Raw genomic sequence first — 26,488 nt, 5'->3', positions numbered from 1 at the left:
TTGACGATATTCACCTCGCCTTCGGCGAATAATTGTTAAATATAAACCGCGTGGAGCGGCTTATACAGCGTCCTATAAGGAACCGCTCGACCAATCAGATTGCTGGAAACTCTTTGCTGAGCTCTGAAATTATACTAAAGCCTGATAATGATTATATGTTAAAGAGGGAAATATGTGTTCAACGATATAGATCGCATCGAAATACTTTGCCTGTTAACTTCACATAGGACTTTTGTTTCGCCGTTACCGATATTGAAGGTCCTGGAATAATGGAAAATATTTTTGTTTTCTCGTGAAATGCTTACTGTGTGCCCCTTAAATCGCCATCAAGCTCCCTTCCCTCTCCAACCCCAGTATCAGACAGTCTCTTATAGAGAACTCACTCTTTAGAGGTGTTCTTCAAAAGTGTTGCCATTTTCCGGAGATATGATGTTGAAGTGGTCAACACAACATCTGCCTCAGTCACGTTTGCTCCTTTAAATATGGCCTGCATGTGATCTAGCCACGGAAACTACAAAACAGAAAGAAAAATTGCATGAAAATCATATAGTTCTTTATCGTGCTGAAGTACACTGAAAATTAAAAGAACGTACTCTCATCTGTCTCATGCACAATTTTGTGGTTTATAAGGATGTATATCAACTGTATTCTTCATGAGAGGAACATCTCATGTTCAGTGTATTAAACAACAAACCAGGTGCAACAAACGATCCTAGTCATCGAGAGCATAGTGTTTTTTTTTTCGACACACAATCCCCTTTCACATACAAGCCTCCCAACGCCTTTGTACAGGCCACAGTATCAAAACATTCAAAATAAAAAAAAAAACAAAAAATAAAACAAAAAAAAAAAACACAAATAGGAGGGTCGAAGGGTTTTGAACCACCTCTTCAAATCAAAAGGGATTGAAATTCGTAACTCAGGTCTGTCCAAAATTGACTAATCTCAACGATGCAATATGTGTCCTAACCTAACGCCAGTTGAAGGCCCCCCCTTTGCAATGGAAGCCTCGCGATCCTCATCAGAAGTCACCACATCATACGATAAGATATAACATTTTATCAAAAATTAACAAAATCTTTTAATAAGAAAATCCACGTAAATATTTTTCTTGTTTTGCGTTTACTGGTGAAGTATGTAATTTCAAATCTACAATATATTTGTAAAGCGTACTTTGAAATTGGAAAAATCTATACGAGCAAGCCCGAAGATGAACAACCGAGAGAGCCAGCGTACCAGCAAATGTAGATGATGTGGACTATCTCGGAAGAATCGTGTCTTTCGAGCGGGAAGAACGTTTATCAAGTTCAACAGAACGCGACGTGATGCTTGTATATGATTAAAGCTGGGGGTTGGTTTTAACTAAAGACGGCTCTTTTCTTTTTTCATTGAATTTGCTGAGTCAAAACGGAAGTAAGTTTTCATACCTGTGGAACAATTTGAATGAGGCTGCGGAGGTTCATTCTTCTGTAAATTCCTTCAGCTTTGTCTTCAGCTGACGTCGTGAACTTAATAAGTAACAATAATATTTTGAGTTCATTAAGTGTGAACTACTCAACAAAGGATCACCATTTTTTTTCTCAGTCATTCAAGTAATGCCGACTTACCAAGCAAACCGATGACTATTTTTCCTAAGGAATCGATGCCGATACTCACCTTTGCCAGTTTTGTTTCAAAATCCATGATTTGACGCATTTTTTCGGTTGTGTTACATTTTGTTCCAAGGAGGGTGGCAACTGTCGTCATGTATTCTACATAAATGTCTACCATCTACAAACAAACATCCCTCAAGTTAACCACAGTTATTTCTTGCCACAATCTGGAAATACGAAGCAGGCAAGAAATGGTTATTGCCTTCTACAGTTTAAGTCCGAATATCTCACCTCAGGATGTTTAAAGTAAATCTCCCGTTGAAGACTCAGACCTGACTGATCAATCTAAATAAGTAGATAATAGATTTGGTTAGAGACTCAACAAGTTTCCATTTAATATAAAATGCCACTTTGACAGAAAATGACGTTTAACTGTCCACAGAGTAAGATATGCAGAATAAGTCGTTAATTAATGTTTCGACTACAAGCCTCGGAACTCATTTTCCAAAGAATAAACCCCTACAAGTGCCCGGCATAGAGATGATGTATAGTTGTGGATAAATTATCACCCTGAACTAAAAAGTCCTGTAACGCGCAAGGTAAAATGAAATGAATAATCAATATAAAATTATTTTTTTTTAATCGTAGATTCAAATATCACTCAAAATCTCCTCAGCGAAAGCCGAATACGGATGTCCTCTTCGAATAATCAGAGAAATATTTTCCGACAACAACAAGACCTTCGCTTATACGCTTTTTTAAATCGTTCGAAATACGTTATTTTTCGCAGCAATTTGAGTTAAAAGAACGATTTGTTCTACGCTGGTTTTTGTGGATCTGTAGCTCAAATCTTTTCGCTAGAAGCTGTGTTCTTAGAGAGTCAGAAGAGTTTTTGGGCAGCCATGCACTTTATTTTATTTGTTTTATTACTTTTTTGTAATGTAAATTTAATTTAATTCAGGGGTGCAAATAAAGTTGTTGTTGTTGTTGTTGTTGTTAAGCTTGTATAGCTCCTAGACGTCACGTGTCTAAATAAAGTATTGGGCTGTACTGCATTGAATTGTATTTCAGGGAGATACTTGCAGAGGTGAGAGGAATTCTTTGTGAAACTGAATTTCGTACCACTTGAATCCCAGCCTCCATCTCTGAGGGCAAGTTAGTTTGGAGTTACTTATTTTCCGAAAACATGAAGCAGTTCCACATGTTTTCCACATATTTCCAACGTATTCCGATACCCCCTTGAATGCATTTTTACGCTGCTCTTCATTCTTTCACGCGGCAAGAGCAAGTCCAATGCTAAATAAGCATGGAAAGTAAAACGGACGGATAAGATCATACATCTGGACTATACTTAAGTACAATCGTTGGCGAGCGAGAGTGGTGACTTGGTCGCGTAAGGAATTGACCGTCAAACAGAGTAAGTAAATGGAACCAAATAATGAAGGTTGACAAAATATGGGATTAGCTTCGGCCTGAGAGTCTTGACCGTGAGAAACACAAAGGACTTAACTCAGACAAGGACGCCCTTTTTAGCAGGCTTTGCAAAAATATATTGATGTAAAGTAATTCGGCAGTTGTAAGTAGTAACCTGTTGTGTTGTAATTAGAGGTATTTACAGGAAATGATGGGCAAGTCAGATTACTTTTAAAAGCACGATCATTTCGTGAGAATGGCTGAAATTACCATGGTACTCTATTCGTAAAGTTTAGCTTTAAACTATTCCGATTTTTCATAGCACTTACCTTTATCAAATGCTTGGTGGAATTAAGATGGTCATTTGTCACCTCTACCGAAAAGAAAGCCGATGCAGGATAATACGTACTCTGTATATACTGTAATACTCTGTAAATATCCCACGACGACTTTTTCCAACTTCCATCATGACAGATGCTCCACGAGCCTATCTCTCGAATGAAGTCAAGCATTGGTATTGGACCGAGCTTTTCAATTTGATTTACGTCCATGCATGAGTGATATAATTCTCTCGTTTTCATCAGAGCCTCGTTATGGGGACTGTCATGCAACATTTTTGACGTTTGGAGAAGGCCACGAATTTCACCCTCTATAACTTTAGATAGCTTGGTAAATGTGGAGTAATCATTATAACTTTTGGGAATTGGATTTCTTCGGATCCATCCACCACAAGAAAATGTATAAAAGTCATCACATGGATCAACCTTTGAGTCGATGGAACTCTTTATGTAATCAGCGACTGCGTGACACTCATGAGTTTGGCACACACTTATACTTTTCGTCTCATTGTGGACGTTTGAGAACAAGTACACAGCGCGTTTCCGTCCTTGAACTGAACCAAGATTCTGATGAAAATGGCGTGTGGTGACAAAAGCCAATAGCCCTATGGTACTTACAATGAGGAAAGCTGTTAAAATGAAGGTATACTTCCGTGTCATGACTCTGTGTTTCAAACAGTCTGCGTAATTGTATTACCTTTCCCTTCAACTTTCGTTTCACGATAGAATTGATTTTTGTGACATTAAAATCGAGGTTCAAGAAAGACTCATTTGATGAAACCACTTACTGACGCAAGATTGAAATCGTCATATACGACGAAGTGGTGTTGCTGAAACTGTTGGATGACACCTGTTGGTCCCAAAGTACCTGCCATTCTATTTGTTTTGAAGTCTCCAGTTAACCACCTGTTTACAACAATCAAGTTTAGTAATTGATCCATAAAAAAATTATATAAGTCCATCCAATGAAACCAAGCGAGGGTCACGAAGAGAATAAACTTTGCAACACACCACACAAAATAGCACAAAGAAACAGTTGTAGAGTCATGAAGGTCATCCCCATCTGGGATTTGTGTCACGAGTTATTCCTCAGGTTCAAACTGAGGTAGCCCGACTGTATTCATCCATCAACCGTCCTTCTTCGACTGACGTTCCGATGAACAGGCCACAAAATTCACGATAAAATACGTCATTCTTCAAATACAATTTAGAGAACCGTAAAGCATTCTAGACGTATGCAAAGTCACTAACCAACAAATTCGTAAATACAAATTCTCGAAATTCGAACTTTACGCCGTATTTTCCTTATTTTGTGAATTTCCTTCAATTTATGGATGGTAAAGCAGTTACTGGATCTCTCTCACTCTAGAAGGAGAAGGATCTAATCTCAATTACCCCTTGACGTTTTTAAAATACTTTTAATTTGTTAGACATTGCACTAGAATTCACAAGGTTCCATTTAACTATGGAAATGATTTAGCGACTACTTTCAAACACTAAAGACCTGCGGGGGGATCTGTAGGGCAGTAAGTAAGTAAACTTTATTTAAACAGGGTAGCCCATTAAGCACAAAGGGACCCTGAAAAAAATACAGCTATCTGGCATTAAAAAATACAAGTACAAATATTAGTATAGTATATATATATATATATATATATAACTGCAGACAGTACTGTTTCGGCCTTCTGGGCCTCATCAGTGCAGTGCTAATGCTAGGATGGAGGAGAACCAATATGGTCACCCCAAACGATCCAACCTTTGTGGTATCGTCTAAGTCATGCCAGAGTGCTCAAACTAGAGTACACTATATATATACTAGAGTATATATATATAATATATATAATATATATACTAGAGTATACTATATATAAACTAGAGCACACTATATATATATATATATATAACTAACTGCAGACAGTACTGTTTCGGCCTTCTGGGCCTCATCAGTGCAGTGCTAATGCTAGGATGGGGGAGAACCGAGACGGTCACCCCAAACGACCCAACCTTTGTGGTATCGTCTAAGCCATGCCAGAGTGCTCAAACTAGAGTAAACCAGCGAGTAAACATATATATATACTAGAGTAAACTAGATATACTAGATATATATATACTAGAGTAAACATATATATATACTAGAGTAAACCAGCGATATACATATATATCGCAAGTCGTTAATGAAACTCTCAGGCCAACAAAGGTGCACCGCGCTAGGAGGATCAATAAAGATTCGCAGTCCAAACCTCACAGCCAACTCGAACGTAGAAAGTTTAAAAAATTGCGAGGATGGACAACTTCTGACGTAAAAAATATGAAAAAATTTTAATAAAAAACGTTTCGGTCAGAGACCTTCTTCAGTTATTTACAACTTTTGAAATAAAAAAAGAGCATTAAATAGGATCGAAGTGCTAATGATTACGTAATTACAGATAACGACTAATGAACTGGTGCTAATAAACAAAAAACCTAATTACAAAGAAAGCAATGGACAAAATACAACAAACAAACCCTAAAAACTAAGAGATACGAAGACTAAATATGTTAATATGAGTGGCGTAATCAATTGCAAAGAAGCAATGCGACGAGCATTAAAAAAGGGAAGGCCCACTTTTTACTACAACTGTAAAACGTAACAAAATCCCAAAACAAGGCCTTTGGAGCCCGAAAGGGCAAATTAGCAACAAAATCCCTGGAGGGGCCTTTAAATGATACTAATCATAATAAGATCCCTTGGCAGGGGCCTCTGAGTCCAATCCCCACCTAAAGGGCCGACAAAATCCAAGAAAAGGGCCTTTGAACGATCAATTAGTAGCGCCTAATATAAGATGGGAAATTAATTATAACAAATTCTATTTTTCGAATGAAATTCCTTTCTTTTATTCAAACCATGAGGTGCCAAAGAGAACAACTGAGCACTCCAATAAGCCTTTTTTAAGTTAAAAGCCCATCGATCTCTGCAGAGCCACTAGGGGCCTGTACCTGATCAATGCATCAAACCTATCAAACCTAATTACAAAGAAAGCAATGGACAAAATACAACAAACAAACCCTAAAAACTAAGAGATAAGAATACTAAATATGTTAATATGAGTAGCGTAACCAATTGCAAAGAAGCAATGCGGCAAGCATTAAAAAAGGGAAGGCCCACTTTTAACTACAACTTTAAACCGTAACAAAATTCCAAAACAAGTCCTTTGGAGCTCTCAAAACAAGGCCTCTTTTGTGATTAAAAGCTTATCGATCTCTACAGAGCCACTAGAGGCCTGAACCTGATCAATGCATTGGAACGAAAAATCGTCCAGGGTGTGTGGGGTTTTGTTAAAGTGTATCGCTACTTCACAAGTTGTTTTGTTTGTGAGCATAGTAGTTTTGTGATTTCGAAATCTCACTTTAAATTCGGTAGTAGTAGATCCCACGTATTGCAGGCGACATTTCTTACAGGAAGCCAAGTAAATCACATTTTTAGAGTCACAGGAAAGTCTAGAGTGAATGGTGTAATCTTTGCCCGTCTGAAAGCTGAGAAATTATTTAGATTCAACAAAGAAATTCTGACACTGAGGTCGCATCTTTTCCTATCGCATTTAAAGCAGCCATTGTTATGAGGAATGGTTTGTCTCCCACTGGCAGTTTATATTTAACAATTATTCGCCGAAGGCGAGGTGAATATCGTCGAATAATCCCCGAGACGGAGTCGAGGGGATTATTCGACAATATTTACCGAACCTGAGGCGAATAATTGTTTTAGTACAATTTCAGAGCTGAACAACAGAGAAATTTCTAAAATCATAACATTTTAGTAACATTTATTACATTTTACTTTAACATTTTATATAAACCGCGTGGAGCGGTTTATATAGCGTCATATAAGGAGCCGCTCGACCAATCAGATTGCTGGAAACTCTTTGCTCAGCTCTGAAATTATACTAAATAGATATATATATATATATATATATATATCTATATATTTAGTATAATTTTTATATATATATTTAGTATATTTTATATATATATATATATATAAGCAGAAATGTGATGGTCAAGAGGCCAACTCCAATGTAGCTTTGTTGGTTTATTAGCTCGACGTTTCGACTGTCTCGGTCTTCCTCAGGAGCATACTAATTACATGAGCAATATTCAAATTTAAAATTCGTGTCAACAGTAAACATGTCATGACTTAATAATATAGTATAAAAATAGAATAGATAACAGCGAAACGTGTTATAGTGACTAAAATAGATAAATTGAAATAGTTATAATTCATGTAGTAAGCTTGTAGTATGCAACGATGATGTTGCCTGATGAGTGTGGCCAACCTTTGGCCATACGAAACAGGACTGTAGCAATAAAACAATGAATCACTCCTGATGTCTTGAACTGGTTTCAAATAGTATACAATTGCTCCTCCAAGAGTTGAGCGCTCTTTGAGATCCATTCACCACAAGAAAAGATTATATATATGCGCATAGCTCACTAGGCTTTCCTTGTTTGAGCACCCTGGCATGGCTTAGACGATACCACAAATGTGGGATCGTTCGGGGTAACCATATCGGTTCTACCCCATTCTAGCATCAGCACTGCACTGATGAGGCTCAGAAGGCCGAAACGGTACTGTCTGCAGTATATATAAATCATCAAATCATCGACAACCACAACAAAAGAATCCTCACCTCCCACGTAAAGACTAACGCCACCGCCACAACCGACACCTCTACCGCAAACAACGACAAGAAATGTAACTGCCGACAGAAAAACTCATGCCCTCTAGACGGAAACTGCCTCCAACAAGCTGTCATATACCAAGCTACTATTACGCGTAAAGACAACAGACATCGAGTAGTAGAGAGCGCTATTTATGCAATAGCGAAAATCAGACCTGAAAAAAATCAGGCTCGTACGGGATTCGAACCACTGACCTCTGCGATAACTAGCGCTCTCTGCTGCGAGGATCGTGCATCATACGTATCTAATACCATGAAATATATGAAGTTCATATATTTTGAGCTGCGGTATTAGATACGTATGATGCACGATCCTCGCAGTAGATAGCGCTATTTAAGCAATAGCGAAAATCAGACCTGGAAAAAATCAGGCCTGTACGGGATTCGAACCACTGACCTCTGCGATACTAGTGCAGCGCTCTACCAATTGAGCTAACAAGCCAACTGGGAGCAGGCCGTTAAGTTGATTCGTAATAAACCCGTGAAAGTGATAAATTAGATACAATAAAATATATGAAGTTCATATATTTTAAACTGCGGTATTAGATACGTACGATACACGATCCTCGCAGTAGATAGCGCTATTTAAGCAATAGCGAAAATCAGACCTGAAAAAAATCAGGTCTGATCGACCAATTGAGCTAACAAGCCAACTGGGAGCAGGCCAGTTAACCACCTGCTCCCAGTTGGCTTGTTAGCTCAATTGGTAGAGCGCTGCACTAGTACCGCAGAGGTCAGTGGTTCGAATCGCGTACAGGCCTGATTTTTTTCAGGTCTGATTTTCGCTATTGCTTAAATAGCGCTATCTACTGCGAGGATCGTGCATCATACGTATCTAATACCGCAGTTCAAAATATTTAAACTTCATATATTCATTGTATCTGATTTATCATCACGGGTTTATTACGAATCAACTTAACGGCCTGCTTCCAGTGGGCTTGTTAGCTCAATTGGTAGAGCGCCGCACTAGTATCGCAGAGGTCAGTGGTTCGAATCCCGTATAGGCCTGATTTTTTTCAGGTCTGATTTTCGCTGTTGCATAAATAGCGCTCTCTGCTACGAGGATCGTGCATCATACGTATTTAATACCGCAGTTCAAAATATATGAACTTCATATATTCATTGCATCTGATTAGATATATATTTAACAATTATTCGCCGAAGGCGAGGTGAATATCGTCGAATAATCCCCGAGGCGAAGTCGAGGGGATCATTCGACAATATTCACCGAACCTGAGGCGAATAATTGTTTTAGTATAATTTCAGAGCTGAACAACAGAGAAATTTCTAAAATCATAACATTTTAGTAACATTTTATTTTAACATTTTATATAAACCGCGTGGAGCGGTTTATATAGCGTCATAGGAGGAACCGCTCGACCAATCAGATTGCTGGAAACTCTTTGCTCAGCTCTGAAATTATACTAAATACACACACACACACACACACACACACACACACACACACACACACACACACACACACACACACACACACACACACATGTATACATATACATCATTTTACTAAAATACTGCCTTTTCCTAACCCTGACCCAAAGTATTTAAATAATGTAATATAATATTATATTACTAAATAAAGTCAATAATACTAATTAATGCAGTCGCACTTTCTTGTAAAGCTAACTTGGTCGACTCATACCAGTCCTTCACCGGAAGGGATACAAGGCTAAGTATGTCACTGTTGGAAAAGTTGAGTTCTCCGACTGTTTTACTTTCTGTCTGGTTTTAATTTTTTGATCACAAACTCTTATCCTTTGGTGTCGTACGAAACACCGGTCTCCGCTTTCTTCTTTAAATTTGAGTTCGACGGGTAACTAAAACTTACTATGATTGTCTATCGTCAATAATATTTTGCAAATGGTGTACTTTTGTTTACAAAGCTATGCTTTTGAATTAGGCATTTTGCTCTGTTCAACAGAGAAAACCTTGCCATTGGTTTTATAAAACTGTCTGCGAACGATGGTAGCAAGCGTAATCAGAGAAAACATTACTCCATTGCGAGTCTGCAGTTTCATTTTATTAGTTTTACGACCGTGACAACGATCAGTGCTGAACACTGGCAGAGGTTCGATAAAGAATACTAAAATAATACATCGTACGAGTTAACTGCAAATGCATACATCGACTTTGATCACGCGATAACCTTAATTAACCAGGGCACTCTACCTCACTAAATGTGTCGTTTTAGTTCCTAATAATTCTTGTGCTCTTACGGATCCGCAGCTTTCAAAACAGATCTTGAGATAAAGGCAATTTTTCTTAAAATAGCATGTATCACGGCAATTTACCTTATGGAATATGTGAGGGAAACGATACCTTTGTCCCTGTGTCAGTGAACATGCTACGTCAAGGTTTGTGCATTTTACCTTAACGGTTTTTCAAATAAGGCGTTTTGAATCCGTTTAGATCTTAGCTATCCTGAACCATCCTCGTGTCGCACGATTTTATCCTTACCTCTATAGCGTTGGTCCACTCTCGCGATTAATTGCGAGGTTTCCTTCTTTAAAAAGGACATTCCTCATTACACGTTCAACAATTCAATAAATAGTGACGAAGTTTCTGTCTTTATAATATTATCCCTTCTAAAGGTTTTTAAGAGTATTCACAACATGTCTTAGGAAAAAAAGAACTCTGCATGATGTTGAACGTATCTCAGATTCTGAAGTGCCATCCAGCCTCTGTAACTCGTTTGCACTTTGATTAGGGGACGGTTCTGCTTCAGGATGTTCTTGAACTTTACACAAGTAAGCACTTGCTGATGTTAAGGACAACTCTTTGTTGTGAGTAAGAATCATGGCTGTGTTACGTAGTACACGATCACCAAGTTCACTTGGTAAGGGCTGCAACTATAGAAATACAATTTAAATTGCTCATGTTAAACGGAGATCACATTAATTCCCAAATGACTTAACTTCAAACACCCGTCAAACACTCCATGTAATATACCTAATAGAAACGCCAGCATCCCATCGGCTGCAAGCTGATTATAGCTGGACAAATACATCATTCAAAGTTTCTTACTAAATTAGGGGTGGTACTATTTTCTCCCCTAATCTGTCGCCGAAATTTAACACATTATAATACACTCAGCACCAAAGCAGCATGCAGCACGCATAAAAAAAATGAAGATAAGCCCACATCTCCAATATAAAACAGTGAGGAATTGCTTAGTAGATTTCACTCAGGGGTATTCGCTCGACACAGATTTGTTTTTCTACGTTAGAAATGTCACTGTTCTTTCAACTGAAGGTATAATTCAAAATTTTTTTGTGATCACAAGTTTTTATACAGGTTTTTGAAAATGTGTCGGTTCTTCTTCGAAGGTGGGAGTACTGGTGTAGAGACAAGTTGGTTAATCTCCCCAGTGTTTAAGCACTGTAGCTCGTGCTTAAACGAGAGCCAGAAAACATGTACGCACATCGTAAAAGGCTCCTCACCCCTTCATTGGTTTTTTTTCAAATGCAGATATCTGTATCTTGATAAGAAAATGTTTGTCACTAATGATAACCTGAGTCACCCAACAATAGTTTTCCAGTTGCAATTGCTTAAAGGCAAATACTGTGTGCGTTTGTTTGGCACGGGCACGGTAAGAACAGAGTTAACAACTATTGTGGGTAACCTTGGTAACCTTCAGCAGCTTTTCATCCTACCTTACATATTGTAGTAATGAGGCATTCTAAAGTGTCTCTTTTACCCTGAAAAATAAAAAAGCAACTTGATGAAAAAACAAAAACAAATCACGAAAGTGCCAAAAAATAGCACTGTCAACAGAAAGCGTTCAGCAAGCCGCTTGACTCCGTAGTTGCACGTCAAAGCAAAAAGATTTACTTTCTAAAGGTACTCTTTCCTCAGTAATTTGTCTCCACCATTATGAAACATATAGCTTAAATTATGACAATGATATTCCTAAGAGTAACTTAACCTTTAGAAGGTTGTCCACTATCGTATTTCAAATTCTATTAAAGAGGCAGTGACGCTGATTCTTCCTTAGCCACCTGCCTATGACTGTGACTTAAGGAAGAGGAACTCTTCTTGTTACCGTTCCCTTGGAATCTAATTGAACAATTAGGTGCTGTATTACAAGGCATTGTGGACTCAAACAAAAGGAACCCTTCTTGTTACCGTTCCCTTGGAATCTAATTGAACAATTAGGTACTGTATTATAAGGCATTGTGGACTCAAACAAAAGGAACCCTTCTTGTTACCGTTCCCTTGGAATCTAATTGAACGATTAGGTGCTGTATTACACGGCATTGTGGACTCAAACAAAAGGAACCCTTCTTGTTACCGTTCCCTTGGAATCTAATTGAACGATTAGGTGCTGTATTACACGGCATTGTGGACTCAAACAAAAGGAACCTTTCTTGTTACCGTTCCCTTGGAATCTAATTGAACAATTAGGTGCTGTATTACAAGGCATTGTGGACTCAAACAAAAGGAACCCTTCTTGTTACCGTTCCCTTGGAATCTAATTGAACAATTAGGTGCTGTATTACAAGGCATTGTGGACTCAAACAAAATTTTTTTTGCAGGGTTCTCATGAGTCGTTTTCAATATGGTGGTATTAGAGCGAGTCTTGTGTATTTGTGAAGACAATTTTCGAAGGTTACGTTACTCTTTAGCATCTTAATACACAGTGAGTGGTAAGCTTTTTATGTACACTTTTTGATGGCGTCTACAGAAATTAATGGTTAATTACGGTTTCTGTAACCAGACTCTCCTCTACGTCTGTCAAAATGGAACAGGCGGCAGTCAAAGTAAATGAAGCCTGGCGACTTAGCTCTAACCCGGTCAAGTCTCTTCAGTGCTTCTATGGGATCATCGTTTTGTTCTAGTAGTGACACCTCTTTCTCAGTCAAGACAGGTTCCTGTATAAAACAATAAATAAGCTGCAGTTATTGCTTCTACAAAGGAAATTAAAACATTTGACCCCATTGATAAATGAAACAATTGTTTTCATTCAACAAGTACCAGTCCAATTTGATGATCACACCGTACTATGATTATGCATTACGCTTTTAAACCAGGACCTTATGGAACAAACTCAGGATTCATAGAAATACTCACCACCAAACTACCTAACCAGGCCCACAACAGACGAGTAAGAACCCACGCGTCACTTTCAGTAAGAACTTCTTCCCAACAATCGAAGGTGTTAAGTTTCCTCTACATTAGAAAGGAAAAAAAAAATACAATTCATCAAAAAATCCCGTAAGGCATGTTCTTCTATTGGTGTTTGGTCTTAATGATGACAATAACAATAATAGTAACAATAATAATAATAACAATAGTAATACTGAAAATAATGCAAACAATAACGATCTCATTAATATTAATAATATTAGGATAATAATTATAATACCCATCAGCTCGTCGTGCTGTCGAAAATGTCCCCTTTTTTCTTTATTTAAGAAAACCACCTGATTTCCAAATATGATTTGGCTTTATCATTGTCTGTTGCAAACTTTAGTGAGACTTGTCTAGTTCTTTGATACGGGAACGACAAAGTCAATTATAACAGTGGAAGTTTGATTATTCACCTTGAGGAACACTTCTGGAAATGACATCCGTAGAATGCTAATTAATGCGTACATTGTGAATTTGTTTTTAAATGTAACGATAGACGTGTAATTTCCATCTTTGTTATGAAATTATTACTAATATAAGAAAAAACGCTACCAAAATCCTTTAGCGAGTAAGTCTCACCGCGCAGAAGTTGTGGTGTCACATTGCAATCCCAAAAAAGGTACGTGTCCCTCCCTAGAACTGTGGGGTGCTGCAAAGGTGCATCTCAACGAAAGGTCAATAGAAGAAATTTGAATCGCGTTTCAGATCTTTTGTACTTTCCCTTGCATAGTTCTCAGCTTCTCAAACAGCTTTCGTAAAAGCGACATTTCGCTGTTACTTCAACATTTCAACAATGCCTTTTGTAGAAGACGTAAGTCCGTCACTATCACTATAATGCTAATTATAGATAACCTTGATAATAAATACCTTAATTCTCTCTGTTCGACTATGAACAGTACTATCAACACAGGCACTAGATGCCATAGACTTTGCCACTTGTATTCTGTCTGTTTCTGACAGTGTCGCACTTTCCTTAAACCAATTACGGTCAGTGTCGACTTCTGGTCCTTCTCTATCGTTATCTTTAGCTTTGAGACTTTGATTGGGCCTAGTTTGTTTTCCTTTCTCGTCTTTTGGTCTTTTTAACACATTTAGTGGCTTAAGTTGCACACGTTTAGGTCTTCCTTCACCTGGAAGCCCTACAGTTAGGTCGGAACGACGTCTACTCTGGTTTGTTACATCTGGATGTCTCAGCTGTCTTCCTTCCCCATCACCAAAAGCATCATCTACAGATGCATCACAGCTTTCTGAACGATATATGCGAGAACCCTCAAATAAAGGAAGGCTGGAATCTACGTAAGGATTATGCCTCAATGAGTCAGCTACATCACTACAAAGGGAATCTTCAACAGTCTCTCTGTCAAGGTCGCTTGTGGTGAAACTATCATCCGCTTCAGCAAAAACGGCTTTAGCATCCCGTGATAATTTCCAGGTTAGAGGAGCATCTTCTCTTTTCACTCCTGCCAATTCTAGTAGTCGCCTGCAACATATATACACCACCTTGCAGGAAAAAATACACAAATAACTACATTTCTTTAATTTGCGTGATTCCTGTTCTAAGCTAATCGAGGTCCAGCAATCGAATGAGTTTAAACATCAGTGAATTAAAACGGTAACCGCTCAAGTCCCAAAAGTCATCTCGCCCGAAGTCATGTTGCCCGGAACCAGAGTCATGTTGCCCGAAACTCAGTCATATTGCCCGATATTTTGAGTCATGTCGCCCGAACTTTTATCGAGAGTGTTTAACCTTAAGGAAAAGTAACATCTTAAGTAAATCGTAAGGAATAAACTCGTAAAATGTTAACTCGTAAACTGTTTTGGTCCGCTAACCTACAAGACACTCAAATACCGCTGTTCATTTCAGCGTTGTTCGTTGCTCTGAACTAAACTGCTCATTCCACAGTACAGATTATAAGCGGAACACTGTCAGTAAACTTTTCAGTAAAGAAAAGTAATATCTTAGGTAAATTGCAAGGAATAAACTCGTGAAATGTTGACTCGAAAACTGTTTTCGTCCCCTAACCTAAGCAAATGAGAAGTTAAAGAAAGACTCAAATATCGCTGTTCATCAGTTCAGCGTTGTTCGTTGCTATGAACTAAACTGACCATTCTACAGCACAAATTCTTGTAATTATAAGCGAAACACTTTCCGTTATCGAAATTTTTCACACATATCAGAAAAATACATCAAGTTCTCTTAGTTTGATTTATCGTATAAAAAACAACCTGAAACTTTTACAGTGGTTTTTTGTTGTTTGTTGTTAACCACGCGAACACAGCGTGTTATCATCATTCCCCTTAGGATCAGACGCGGCATAAATTATCGCGACATGTTCAGTCGTTCCTTGTTTCCTCAGCCGGTCGATTGTAAATTTTGATCCGGTTTACCATAAATAGAGTAAATTAATAACAGCCACCTCATTCCGATTTGTAAAATGTTTTCGTCTGCTAATTACCTATACAAATAAGAAGTTAAAGAAAGTCTCACATATCGCTGTTCATTTCAGCGTTGTTCGTTGCTATGAACTAAACTGATCATTCTACAGCATGGATTCCTGTAATTATAAGCGGAACACTTTCAATTATAAGAATTTTTCGCACATATCAGAAAAATACATCAAGTTCTCCTCCCGGTTAACCGCCTCCCGGTTAGCTCATTGGATAGAGCGCTGGACTGTTGAGCGGGAGGTCGAGGGTCCGAGCCCCGGCCGGACCAACACTCAGGGTCTTAAAATAATTGAGGAGAATATGCTACCTTTCTATAACATCAAGAAATAGTCAGATATTCTAGTCTTCTCGGATAGGGACGAATAAATGGAGGTCCCGTCTCCTGCAGGGTTAGGGGTAGGAGACGTTAATTTCCCACTCACGAGATTACTGTGTGATGGATGTTCTCCCCTGGGGTGGGATGGATGGGTTAGGACAGCAGGTCCACATCAGCTATTACAGCTGCCAATTAATCAACCTGCTTAAACAAATAAATGAATGAATTCTCTTAGTTTGAGTTTACCGCAACGTCACAATCTTGCTTGGCAACCATGAACATGTAATGATTCTTGTGCACGTGTTGTATTTAGAATGGCGGCGTTTTCCGGTGTTCCAATCGTAGTGATGTGAACCTTCGTTCGAAACATAATGCTTCTACATATAAAACAACAACAGTGAGAACCATACTGTAACTGATATTACTATTTTTTTTTTCATTTTCGTGCTTTATTTTTAGGATTACTATCTCCGTGATATCAAACGACAGCGAAACGAACAACCTGAGTTTCACGAGTCAACATTTTACAATATTTTCCTTGCCATTTACTTAAGATGTTACTTTTCTTAAAGTTTAAACACTCAATAAAATTTTGGGCGACATGATTTAGGATTTCGGGCGACATGACTATGAACTTCGGGCAACATGACTCTGGTTTCGGGCGACATGACTTCGGGCGAGATGACTTTCGGGCGACTTGACCGTAAACCAATTAAAACAGTGGGTAATATACTTAACATTGAACCATCAGCCTTTTTTACAGTTTAATTTTATTTGATCCGATGCATATAGACACGAAGGGTCGGTTATTTACAAGAGGTCTAACCCAAACCATTACGCAAGCAGTGGAAGAGGGTTGATTTAATTAAATAAATGTTATTTCCACTTTTAGCTTTTGGCCCTCTTGACACTGTGTACAAAAATAAATGTTTAGATAAAAGGTTCGGCTAAATTGAGGATAGTTTAGAACGGGGTTTTGATAAACATTTTTTAATTCGCCTAAACAGTTGAAATATAGGCTGAGGTTAGCTAGCCCACTAATTTCAACGAACATTCAAATTAGGAAGAAAAACCAATTGACTAGTCTCGTCTTTCAACATACCTAATTAATGCTTAGAGGTTATACTTTTAGTATATATTTTCTTTTAAGTCTGCAAAGAACATCAAGTTGCTTTCCAACTTCCACCAAAATTAGCAAGAAAGTTGGAAAGCAACTTGATGTTCTTTGCAGACTAAAGAATATCATATCGTTTCGGACCAAACTCTGCCTTTATAATTCTTTTAGAATGTCTCATTTTAATTACTGTTCCTCCATATGGCATCACTGTTTAAAGTCTGATAGTAAAAAGCAGGATAGGTTGCATGAACGAGCACTTCGTTACTTGTGCAGTAGCGAGTCTTCACAAACCAGCACTCTCTGTGATCGCATTGGTTACGGTCTTGTGGATCGACGTATCCAGAACTTGTTCATTATTGTATTTTAACAGTCAATTAACAATTATCCACCTGAATATCTGAGAGACCTATTTAGGTAAAGAGTCAACATCAAAAACCTGAGAGGGATTAAAAAGCTGCAAGTACCGAAACCTAATACGACTCGTTTTGGCAAGAACTCAGTAAAGTACTTGGCATCTATTACTTGGAACAATATCTCTCAGTGATTCTTTGAGATCCATAAGCAATTTGTCAAGCTTTAAAAAAGCAGTCCGACAGCTAAGGTTTTAGCTAATTCTCTATATTATCTTTCTAGTAATTATCTAGTCAGTAATTAAATTTATCTATTTAGTAATTAGTTTTAATTTAGTAATTGATCATTATCTATTTAGTAATTAGGTTTTTTATTGCAAAATAGCCAGGTCATGTTATTTTAGGATTTACTCTGTAAAAAAGTAAATTAAGGTTTGTTTTCTTGGCTTAATAGCATACTTTCCTTGCTAGGGGTCTAACCAACCCTATCAACCCGAGATTAAATGAAGTTTCATTCATTTATTCATGCTGGTGATTTGATAAGGCATCCATTTCTAACCTTTGGGACATGTTTAAGGACTCTATCCTCCTCACCATGCAAAACCAGTCTCTGACGTTTGAGGTACTGTTGTAATGTAAATGGCTTTGCACTGGAAGCACTTAAAGAGAACAAATTATAAACAACCATATTTACACTAAAAATCCCCCATTGGTGGTTTGACCCTTACCTTAATGCTATTTATTTTCTACGCATTTGACACTTGTTCATTTGTTCCCTGACAATACCAACAGTCCTGTTTAATTTTCAGATATGTTTGTGCACCTCAAAAACGAGTTTGTTATCATCGAACTGCATTCGAAAATGATGAAAGGTCTTTTAAAATTTTGCAAAAAGTTGAATCATAATGAAATTAATTTCAACAACAAAAATATTGATTATGATGGTAATAATAACGATAATAATTACAACAATAGCCACCATAACCAGTAAGGTTGGGCCTCCTGAACAAAAAAAGGTCAGGGAAAGGAGGAAAACAGGTGTTGTTTGGAACACTTCTGTACCAGCAAAAAACAAGGAGTGTTGTAGACCAAATTCATGAACAACATCTACAGCACTCCCTAAGTTACAACAATGTTGAACAAAAAGTTCCAGATAAAACCAAATCTATTATTATTCTGAGTTGACCTTACCAGCAAGGAAAGATAACCCAAAGATGGTTTAGGAAATTTGTGAAGTCAATAACACACTGTATCTGGCCTCGTGTCTGCACAGCTTTGGGTCTACAAAATAGGTAAAGCATGAAACTCTGAGATAATCCTTGGCTTGCCCTACACTGTTATCACTAAAAAGGGCAACTCCATTTCAAGGGATAGGAAAACTTTATCTGGGTCTTACAGTTGTATTTAATGTCCACTGACTACTTGTGATCAAATTAGTGTTAAAAGATGTTTCTCCATAAAATTGATAACAACTCTCAAAAATAGCTTTTTTCATGCTGTAAGTGATCACATGGGACATATACCTTTGCCAGAAAGAAAATATACCTCAAAAACAGTCAAGACCAGTCAAGATATATGCATAATTGACCAAGCATGAGGTCAAGATGGCTTGATATTTGCTGAGTTCTTTATTTGCCTTCTTATTGACAAAGACAAATTCAAGGCTAATATCCAGCCATCTTCATCATACAAGCTTGGAAAATAAATGAATTTTTGTTGAAGAAACAGATTTCACTGCGTAAAAATCAAGAATGACTTGTTAATTTCCAAGTACCTAAAGAAAAAGCCAACTGTGATGGTGTGTAACTGTTCTTCATTTGAAAAATTGAAAAGTAAAGTGAATCAATAGGTTTTCTTTGCATTTTTAAAAAATTTCTTCAAAAACAAATTCAGTTCATGCTCGGAAATGAAACTTCCTTCTCATCTCGTTTTCTGTGAGACAAAGCCATGTCAAATTGTTTCATTCTTGGAATTTTTTATTTTCCAGTTCTTTTAGCACAATAAACTCATGAAAATCATTTATGTTTTCTTTGTTTTGACTGTCTTCTATCGTTTTTTGCAACTCAATTTTTAGAAATTGTCAACAAGTTATGAATTTTGTGAGTTTGCTCCAAGCAATTTTTTCTTGTGTAGGATCAAAGTGGGCACTCGCTTGGCTAGCCAATCAAAACTATGGTTTTTCATCATGTCCCCCACGGGCACAACCAGCTAGCATGCAATACTGAATTCAATATATTATACCTGTTTGACCGTACTTTGTGAATTGCCTGTAGAAAAGAGACAATGATTTCAGGTTTAACTTAATAACAACATGCTATTAATATAATTTTGTTTAACTTTAAAAGGATTTCCCTTATTATTTCAAATTTTCCTGTTTTTACTCTCCAACATTAAATCACACCATCAACAAAAATGAGTAATTTTACCTTGTTAAAATCTTAGTTAAATCTTGATAAGTATTGAATGCACTTCAAAACCTTAATGTTCTCAGCAGGTATTTCTACAGTATAACCATATTTTGAATGTCTACAGGTGGAAAATTGATCTCCTACAAATCATTATCAAAACAAACTGTCCTATGATCTCTGATCTGTGTCAGAGAAAAAGACCCAGATGTATATGAATTTAACTTTTAGAAAGTTATGCTAAGCTGAATGAAAAGAAACATTTAAATGGTCACTTTAAGTACTGGTACTTGAATTTTAGCTAAGAATTATTGAAAAATTTTTCAAAATACTTATATTGATTGTTGTGGTTTTCAAAATGGCTACTCATTAGTAATATCTCAAACTGAGTCAAATATAAATGTAATAAATTTTTGCCTCTGTAGGCCTCACAATTAAAGGTCTGTTGGTCATGCAACAACAAATGTGTTCACTCACATCTTGGTTGATTCAATTTAAGTCTTTAAAAGAACAAATATTACACACCTCCTCTGCTCCAATTCTATCAGAATATACAAGGTAGCAAGCAATAAGTACTCCTGTCCTGCCTGTAAAAGATTTAATACATGGTTATTTCATGACATGTAAACTTTTTTATTAAATATGTAAATTGATTTTAGGATGGTGCATGGTTCCAAATTTCCTTACCTCAATAAACCTCTGCTAGATGGCTTTACAATGGAGGGAGGAATCAGGTTGTTTTTTGAAGGGCAATATCCTCAGCAAAAATAAAAGATGCCCTACTTCCTTTGTTTCAATATTTGGTTTTTGTTATTTCAATGTGCAGTACACATGTCCATTGTTTTTGACCCACTTAAAATTAATGTATATGTTTGGCCCCTACACAAAGACAGTCTTCACAACTTCCATTGATTATCTAATACTACATACTGTAACAAACAGGCTGAACCTTCACTACTGGGGACACCTTTGTATTTTAACTGGTATTCTCACATAACTTCTGTTATTATATTAATTTTTATTTGTTTCCCCAAAGGCAAGCATTTTTTCAAACAAAATGGACTTGCTCACTATAACTGTGTGTATTTGAACCAGTTGCTAAAAGCTTCTGCCTCTATGAATATTTTCAACTAAAGTTGAGATGATGTGAGGTTAGTCTCCTTCACAGTCATTGTTTGGTCTTGTAACACCACGCTCTCTCTCCCCCCCCCCCTCCCCCCACAGTGCATTGCATGATGAGATTAAACAACAGCCGTGAAGAATGCTTGGTACCATTAGAAAATCCCTTAAAAATCCATCCCTATTAAACATAACCAATGCTTTCAGATATAATTTCAATATATCAACAAAGTTGAAATCATGGTAAATTGGCCACCATTATGATTATTATTATTAAGGGCTAACGCTTGAAATGTCAGCTTTTATAATCGTAACGGTGGCCAATTTACCATTTCAACTTTGTTGATATATTGAAATTATTTTGCTACCCCCACCGACGCAGCCCCAAACAGTTTCTTTAGAAACTATCAGCCTTTATTCAATGCTTTCAGGGATAAGTAATGAATCTAAATGTCTGAACATAAGTGATGTTTACAAACATAAAGAAACAGGTTTGACTTGTGTACTATTTGGACATGTGACTTTGTTCTAGTGTAACTGACGATGCGAGTCTTCTCATTCATTTACAAGTGAGATGTGATCTTCACCATGTACATTTACAAATTAGTCCAAAGATATGCTTACTAACCCAGTCCAGCATGACAATGAATTGCAACCTGAAATATCAATGAAAAACAACTGTAATTAATCTAAGATCATTGATGAATACCTCATCTCTTTTACATGGGTAACTATGGACAAGAGCCCTCAAACCCCGGATGGCCTACCATTTGGTAACTCACTGGTGAATTCATGGTTTTTATAGCAATGGTACTACAAAAACTTGCTGCTTGGTTATCTACTCCCAGAATACAATTCTACACAAGTTAGGGTTTAAAGGTGATTCAGCAGAAAAGAATTAGCAAACAATTATTTTAAGACTCTTTTTTAAACATTCCCTACAAATTTCTGTTTCAAAAAATACAGTAAAAAAGATGGGTCACAGTGCTTATTTAAGATAATTATATATGATGGGCTAAATTTACCCAATTTATGCCTGTACTGGCACTAATCATGCATGCCATTTCATCTGTTCATGGTACATTTTGCAGTAGCTGGAAGCAAAGGCTCTAAGGTGAATAACTCACCTTTCCTTCCTTAAGAGCAAATGACATGACCTTCACCATGTCCAAAATAGACTCCAGAGATCGAACACCATAGTCATTCCTATAAATGAAAAACCATTTGGTGACTCCAGAAAGTCTGTATCCATGAAACAGAGCAATGTTATTATGACCCAAAGTGTGATAAATGACACAAAATGAAAGAGTAGAGCTAAATGTAATACTGCAAACTACAATACCATTTTCAGTTGTTCTAGCTGCTTTTAAAGTGTGTGGAGGCCAGTGCAAGAGAAGGACTGGTACTAGGAAAGAGTGTAAGGCAAGAATGCATGCACACCATTTTTTTTTCTCCGTGGTCTCCAGACACAACTCAACATCAATCTTTCCCAATCATAGTTTTTGAAACTGTTTATATTTATTTACTCTGGTGAACAGTGATAAAGGAACAAATAAGATCGCATAAGAGTTTATCACAAGTTTGCAAAATGTCTGTGGGGCTTGTCCAAAAACTCTGATCTCATTCTGACTTTTGAGTTTTTAGAGTCAGTCTTTAGGCTGAAGGACTACATGTAAAATTGGTATTCTTTTTCTATACTTAGTTTTGCAAGGAGCTGTAAACTTGCAGCAGTCTTCTCTGACCAGCCATCCCAGTATATCAATAAACAATGCATGAAACAAATGCCAGGAGGTGTGAACAATGGCCTAAATGTCTAGTCCCTAATGCTTGCCTCCTACAAAAAAGTGACAACTATTGCTGGTATACATTCAGCTTATATATTTGTTATATAGTATTAAATATCTGTGAATGAATTATTGATAAAGTATGAAAGATGACACTCACCATCCGAAATTGTAGAAGAAAACTTGTTTTCAAAATGAGAACCATATAGAAAATAATAAATTAGTCACTGTTAACAGTTAGTTATTTTAAATTGCAAAAATGATTACACCTACTTTAAAGTTTTAAAGTTTAAAAGAGAGATATTTAAGGTGTTATCTTGTTTTTTATCTACTCAAGCTTTCATGACTTAACCTAAATTTACAGGGCAAAAAAATTGGATCTGATATCATGTGATATATTCTATTCTTTGCTTGATTGCACCTGTGGCACATGTGTGAGTACCTTAACATTTAATGTTCATTTCATTTTGTCTCCTTTGTATAGAAAAGGCTTTATACAAGGGGGAGGATTGTATACCTAGAACTAATGAAAAAGCTCACATCATGATACTACAGAAATGTTTCAAAAGAGAATAAAATTCAATAACTGAATAAGTGAGAGCTACATACTGTCATCTTTCATGAAATCTTCTGGATCATAAGAAAAGCCACTAACAGGATCGATACCAAAGCCACAACTGACATGTTCTCCTGGATGCTGAAGGTTAATCAGTGATTTAATTCCTACCCTTTTTAGAGAGAAAATAAATTTTAAAAGATGCATACACCCAATGAGAAACACATTGTTATAAAAATTGTCTCTCTGAGTGGAAATCTCTCCTCAGTCTATCATTAAGTTCAGTCATTCTTTTCAGTTTCTTATTTATGTTCAGGTTTATTTGTTGAACTGCCTGATTGGACCACTAGTCTAATCCTAGACTAATTGCAACATTTAAACAGATCGTCAAATCCAATGGTTTGGTCCCATACCATACAATTGACCTAGAATTGAAGGCTGTTGGGTCAGGAGCCAATCAGATTCTAACACTTTGTTATTGATACATATAAAGACATAAAAAACGTAAAAAATAAGTGATGCTTTAAAAAACAGTTAAACATGTACACTATACTTGGAAAACTGTTCAATGACAGCATATCTTCTGATAACTTCAGTAGATGGACGAGCAGTCGCCAAAATGTCTGGAGTGACCCTGTAAAAGTATACACCAAATGGTAGTTAGTTAAAAATCATACAAAAGTAACCACTATGAGAGCTACAGTGTGAGAACTACAGTGTGATAGCTACAGTGTGAGAGCTCCAGTGTGAGAGCTACAGTGTGAGAGCTACAGTGTGATAGCTACAGTGTGAGAGCTACAGTGTGATAGCTACAGTGTGATAGCTACAGTGTGAGAGCTACAGTGTGAGAGCTACAGTGTGATAGCTACAGTGTGAGAGCTACAGTGTGAGAGCTACAGTGTGAGAGCTACAGTGTGATAGCTACAGTGTGAGAGCTACAGTGTGAGAGCTACAGTGTGATAGCTACAGTGTGAGAGCTCCAGTGTGAGAGCTACAGTCTGTGAAAAGGGTTTCAGTGGGATTAAATGTCTTCTACATGAAATTGAAAATTAAGAGTGAATGATTTCTAAATAAAATTTCTATACTTTGGAGTAAAGAAGGGTAATTCTACTTCAAACTCATCTGAATGTTACAACAACAACAACAACAACAACAACTTTATTTATACTTGATCAATTGGAGCTTGTTAGGCTCCTAGCATGTACCGATAGTGTCGAATTAACAAAATAATATATGTAAATTAACTATGAAATAAAGGTATTGAGTCAACAAATTGGCTAAAAATATTATGTATCGATCAGGAAATTGAGATCAAAAGTAAGATTAATTAGATGATATACAACTAATTAATATTAACAACATATTGATATGAAAGCAAGAAGAATGAAAATTTTATGTACAGCACAAAAAACAACTACAAGTGTTGAAACAAAATTTCTAATGGTAGGAGCAGTTCTTAGTTCATCCTGCCAGGAGTTCCACATCTTCGGACTGTAGTACCTAAAAGTATGGAGTCCATACTTGGACGTGTTTTTGCTCTAGGTAGAATAAGCTTCATTTTACCACGCAGATTACATTCATTACTTCTTAGTGACAGGAGACTACTAAGAGGTGTTGGTGTAGTTGCATGGATAACTTTATATATAAGTATACACATGTCCTGAATCTCTCTATTTTGCAGGCTTGGCTTATTTGCCTTTACAAGTAATTCGTCATAGGTGCTAATGTTGTCATTAAAAATACATCTCATAACACACTCATTTAGCTTTTCGAGTTTGCCAGCTGCTGTTTTGCCAGCTGCTGTTTTGCCACAATGCATCCATACAGTAGAGCAATAGGTAAAATGAGGTAGAATATAGGCTTTGTACAACAAAAGTTTTGTTTTAGTACTCCACAGCCTTAAACCTGTTTATGATTGCTATTTGTTTGCTTGTTTTCTTACATAATGATGTAACAGTTTACTAAAGTTCAGATTGTCATCAAGTAACTACTTGTAACTGATGTTTGGCTTTGTAACTATCCCATTTACCAAGAAACTAATATCTTCTTCATTCGTTTGATAACGTTGAGCCTTGGGTCATCTAAATAATAGGGACTCGCATTTCTTGGCGTTGAGAATGAGACTGTTGTCACTAATCCAGCTTGACATAATGGCTAATTCTGAATTTAGAGTATGTTGTACAGTTAATGCTTCTCTATGACTAAAATACAGTTGCCAATTTCAGAGAAGAGACTGTGTATTCACACTCAGCATAACCAAACACTAGATGCTTAACTCTGACCCTTGCCACCAAATTATGACAACAATTATCGGCAGAGCAAAAACAAAAGCAGATTGCGCAAATTTGGATAAGAACTGGTCCTCTTCAGAAAATACCATTCCTTTGACTCAAAGAAAGTTGGCAGGCCGATATTTGCCTCTGAATATCAAAGGCTCGACCCCATGGGGAGGCTGATGACAAAATGAATGAGTTGGGACAGTATTCTAGAGCTGCATGGATTATTTTCCACTCTTTGTCCAATGGAAAATAACTTATCTAGACGATTGCAAGAAATTCATACAGATAAATATTTCATTCATAGATGCTACATTGTATCTACTTCGAATTTTACCAGTTTATGACAGAAATATACTTATTCATACATTATATTCAGACTGTGACTAAACTCTCATCCACTTGTTTATTCGTCTGTTAGCATACCTACTCTGATAAAAAAAGAACCCGCTAGATCTACAATTTGCTCTCAGCCATACCAGACGTTACCAATAAGCACATCTTATTAAATTCCTTCGGTTCTTTCACCTTAACTAGTAACTTTTAAAACTTACCACGATGAATAGAGTCCTTGAATCGCCATTTCTTCGCTTTTAAACTTGGCAGGGTTTTCATATTTGCACTGTTTTCCGCCGCAAAACATCGAACACTGTAAAGCACCCGGTGTAACGTGCCGAAAGTGCTCCGAAATACGCGAATATTTCGGTCCAGCATCCTTCTTTGGAAGTTCGGCTGAGTTGTTTAAAGTCCATTTTACTTTTCCAGAAGAGTTGACTTCGCCTGTATCCATCACATATTTACTTATCAAAGCCTAGAAAGAGAGTCAAAATAAATCTTGTGCCACAATAATTATATTGACATGTTCCGGCTACGCTCGGACAGTTACTACGGAAACTGGGAAAGATACC

At 37.0% G+C, this 26,488-nt stretch overlaps 2 protein-coding genes across 4 annotated transcripts in view; both read right to left on the bottom strand.

The window, feature by feature from the left end:
- Positions 1 to 4,262, bottom strand: part of LOC111326093 (endothelin-converting enzyme 2) — a 28,255-nt gene extending 23,993 nt beyond the window's left edge. The window contains exons 1-5 of the mRNA XM_022930021.2: positions 3,335 to 4,262; positions 1,884 to 1,937; positions 1,657 to 1,770; positions 1,428 to 1,508; positions 384 to 511 (exon numbers count right to left, since the gene is read on the bottom strand). Coding sequence (XP_022785756.2) covers positions 384 to 511; positions 1,428 to 1,508; positions 1,657 to 1,770; positions 1,884 to 1,937; positions 3,335 to 4,003 — 1,046 coding nt within the window. The 5' untranslated portion in view covers positions 4,004 to 4,262. The remainder of the gene's footprint in view (positions 1 to 383; positions 512 to 1,427; positions 1,509 to 1,656; positions 1,771 to 1,883; positions 1,938 to 3,334) is intronic.
- A 5,815-nt stretch (positions 4,263 to 10,077) lies between these two features.
- Positions 10,078 to 26,476, bottom strand: LOC111326076 (protein tyrosine phosphatase domain-containing protein 1). 3 transcript variants are annotated; one of them, XM_022930009.2, is made up of 15 exons: positions 26,135 to 26,475; positions 23,858 to 23,938; positions 23,358 to 23,476; positions 22,909 to 22,930; positions 22,092 to 22,170; positions 21,593 to 21,620; positions 20,371 to 20,432; positions 19,682 to 19,707; positions 18,632 to 18,721; positions 18,000 to 18,099; positions 14,077 to 14,709; positions 13,150 to 13,248; positions 12,870 to 12,950; positions 11,733 to 11,777; positions 10,078 to 10,928 (listed from the first exon to the last, which is right to left on the bottom strand). In XM_022930009.2, exons 1-15 carry the CDS (start codon positions 26,368 to 26,370, stop codon positions 10,665 to 10,667), a joined length of 1,965 nt encoding a protein of 654 aa, XP_022785744.1. In that variant the 5' UTR covers positions 26,371 to 26,475; the 3' UTR covers positions 10,078 to 10,664. The 3 variants fall into 3 exon arrangements, with proteins under 3 accessions (XP_022785744.1, XP_088590309.1, XP_088590308.1); XM_088734183.1 differs by having other exon boundaries at positions 23,851 to 23,938; positions 26,135 to 26,196; XM_088734182.1 differs by having other exon boundaries at positions 10,836 to 10,928; positions 12,782 to 12,950; positions 26,135 to 26,476.
- Positions 26,477 to 26,488: the final 12 nt, after the last annotated feature.

The sequence above is a fragment of the Stylophora pistillata genome, chromosome 9 (genome assembly GCF_964205215.1).
Source record: "Stylophora pistillata chromosome 9, jaStyPist1.2, whole genome shotgun sequence".
NCBI lineage: Eukaryota > Metazoa > Cnidaria > Anthozoa > Scleractinia > Pocilloporidae > Stylophora > Stylophora pistillata.
The sequence above is the reverse complement of the archived record's forward strand: the minus strand, read 5'-3'. Positions and strand labels throughout refer to the sequence as shown.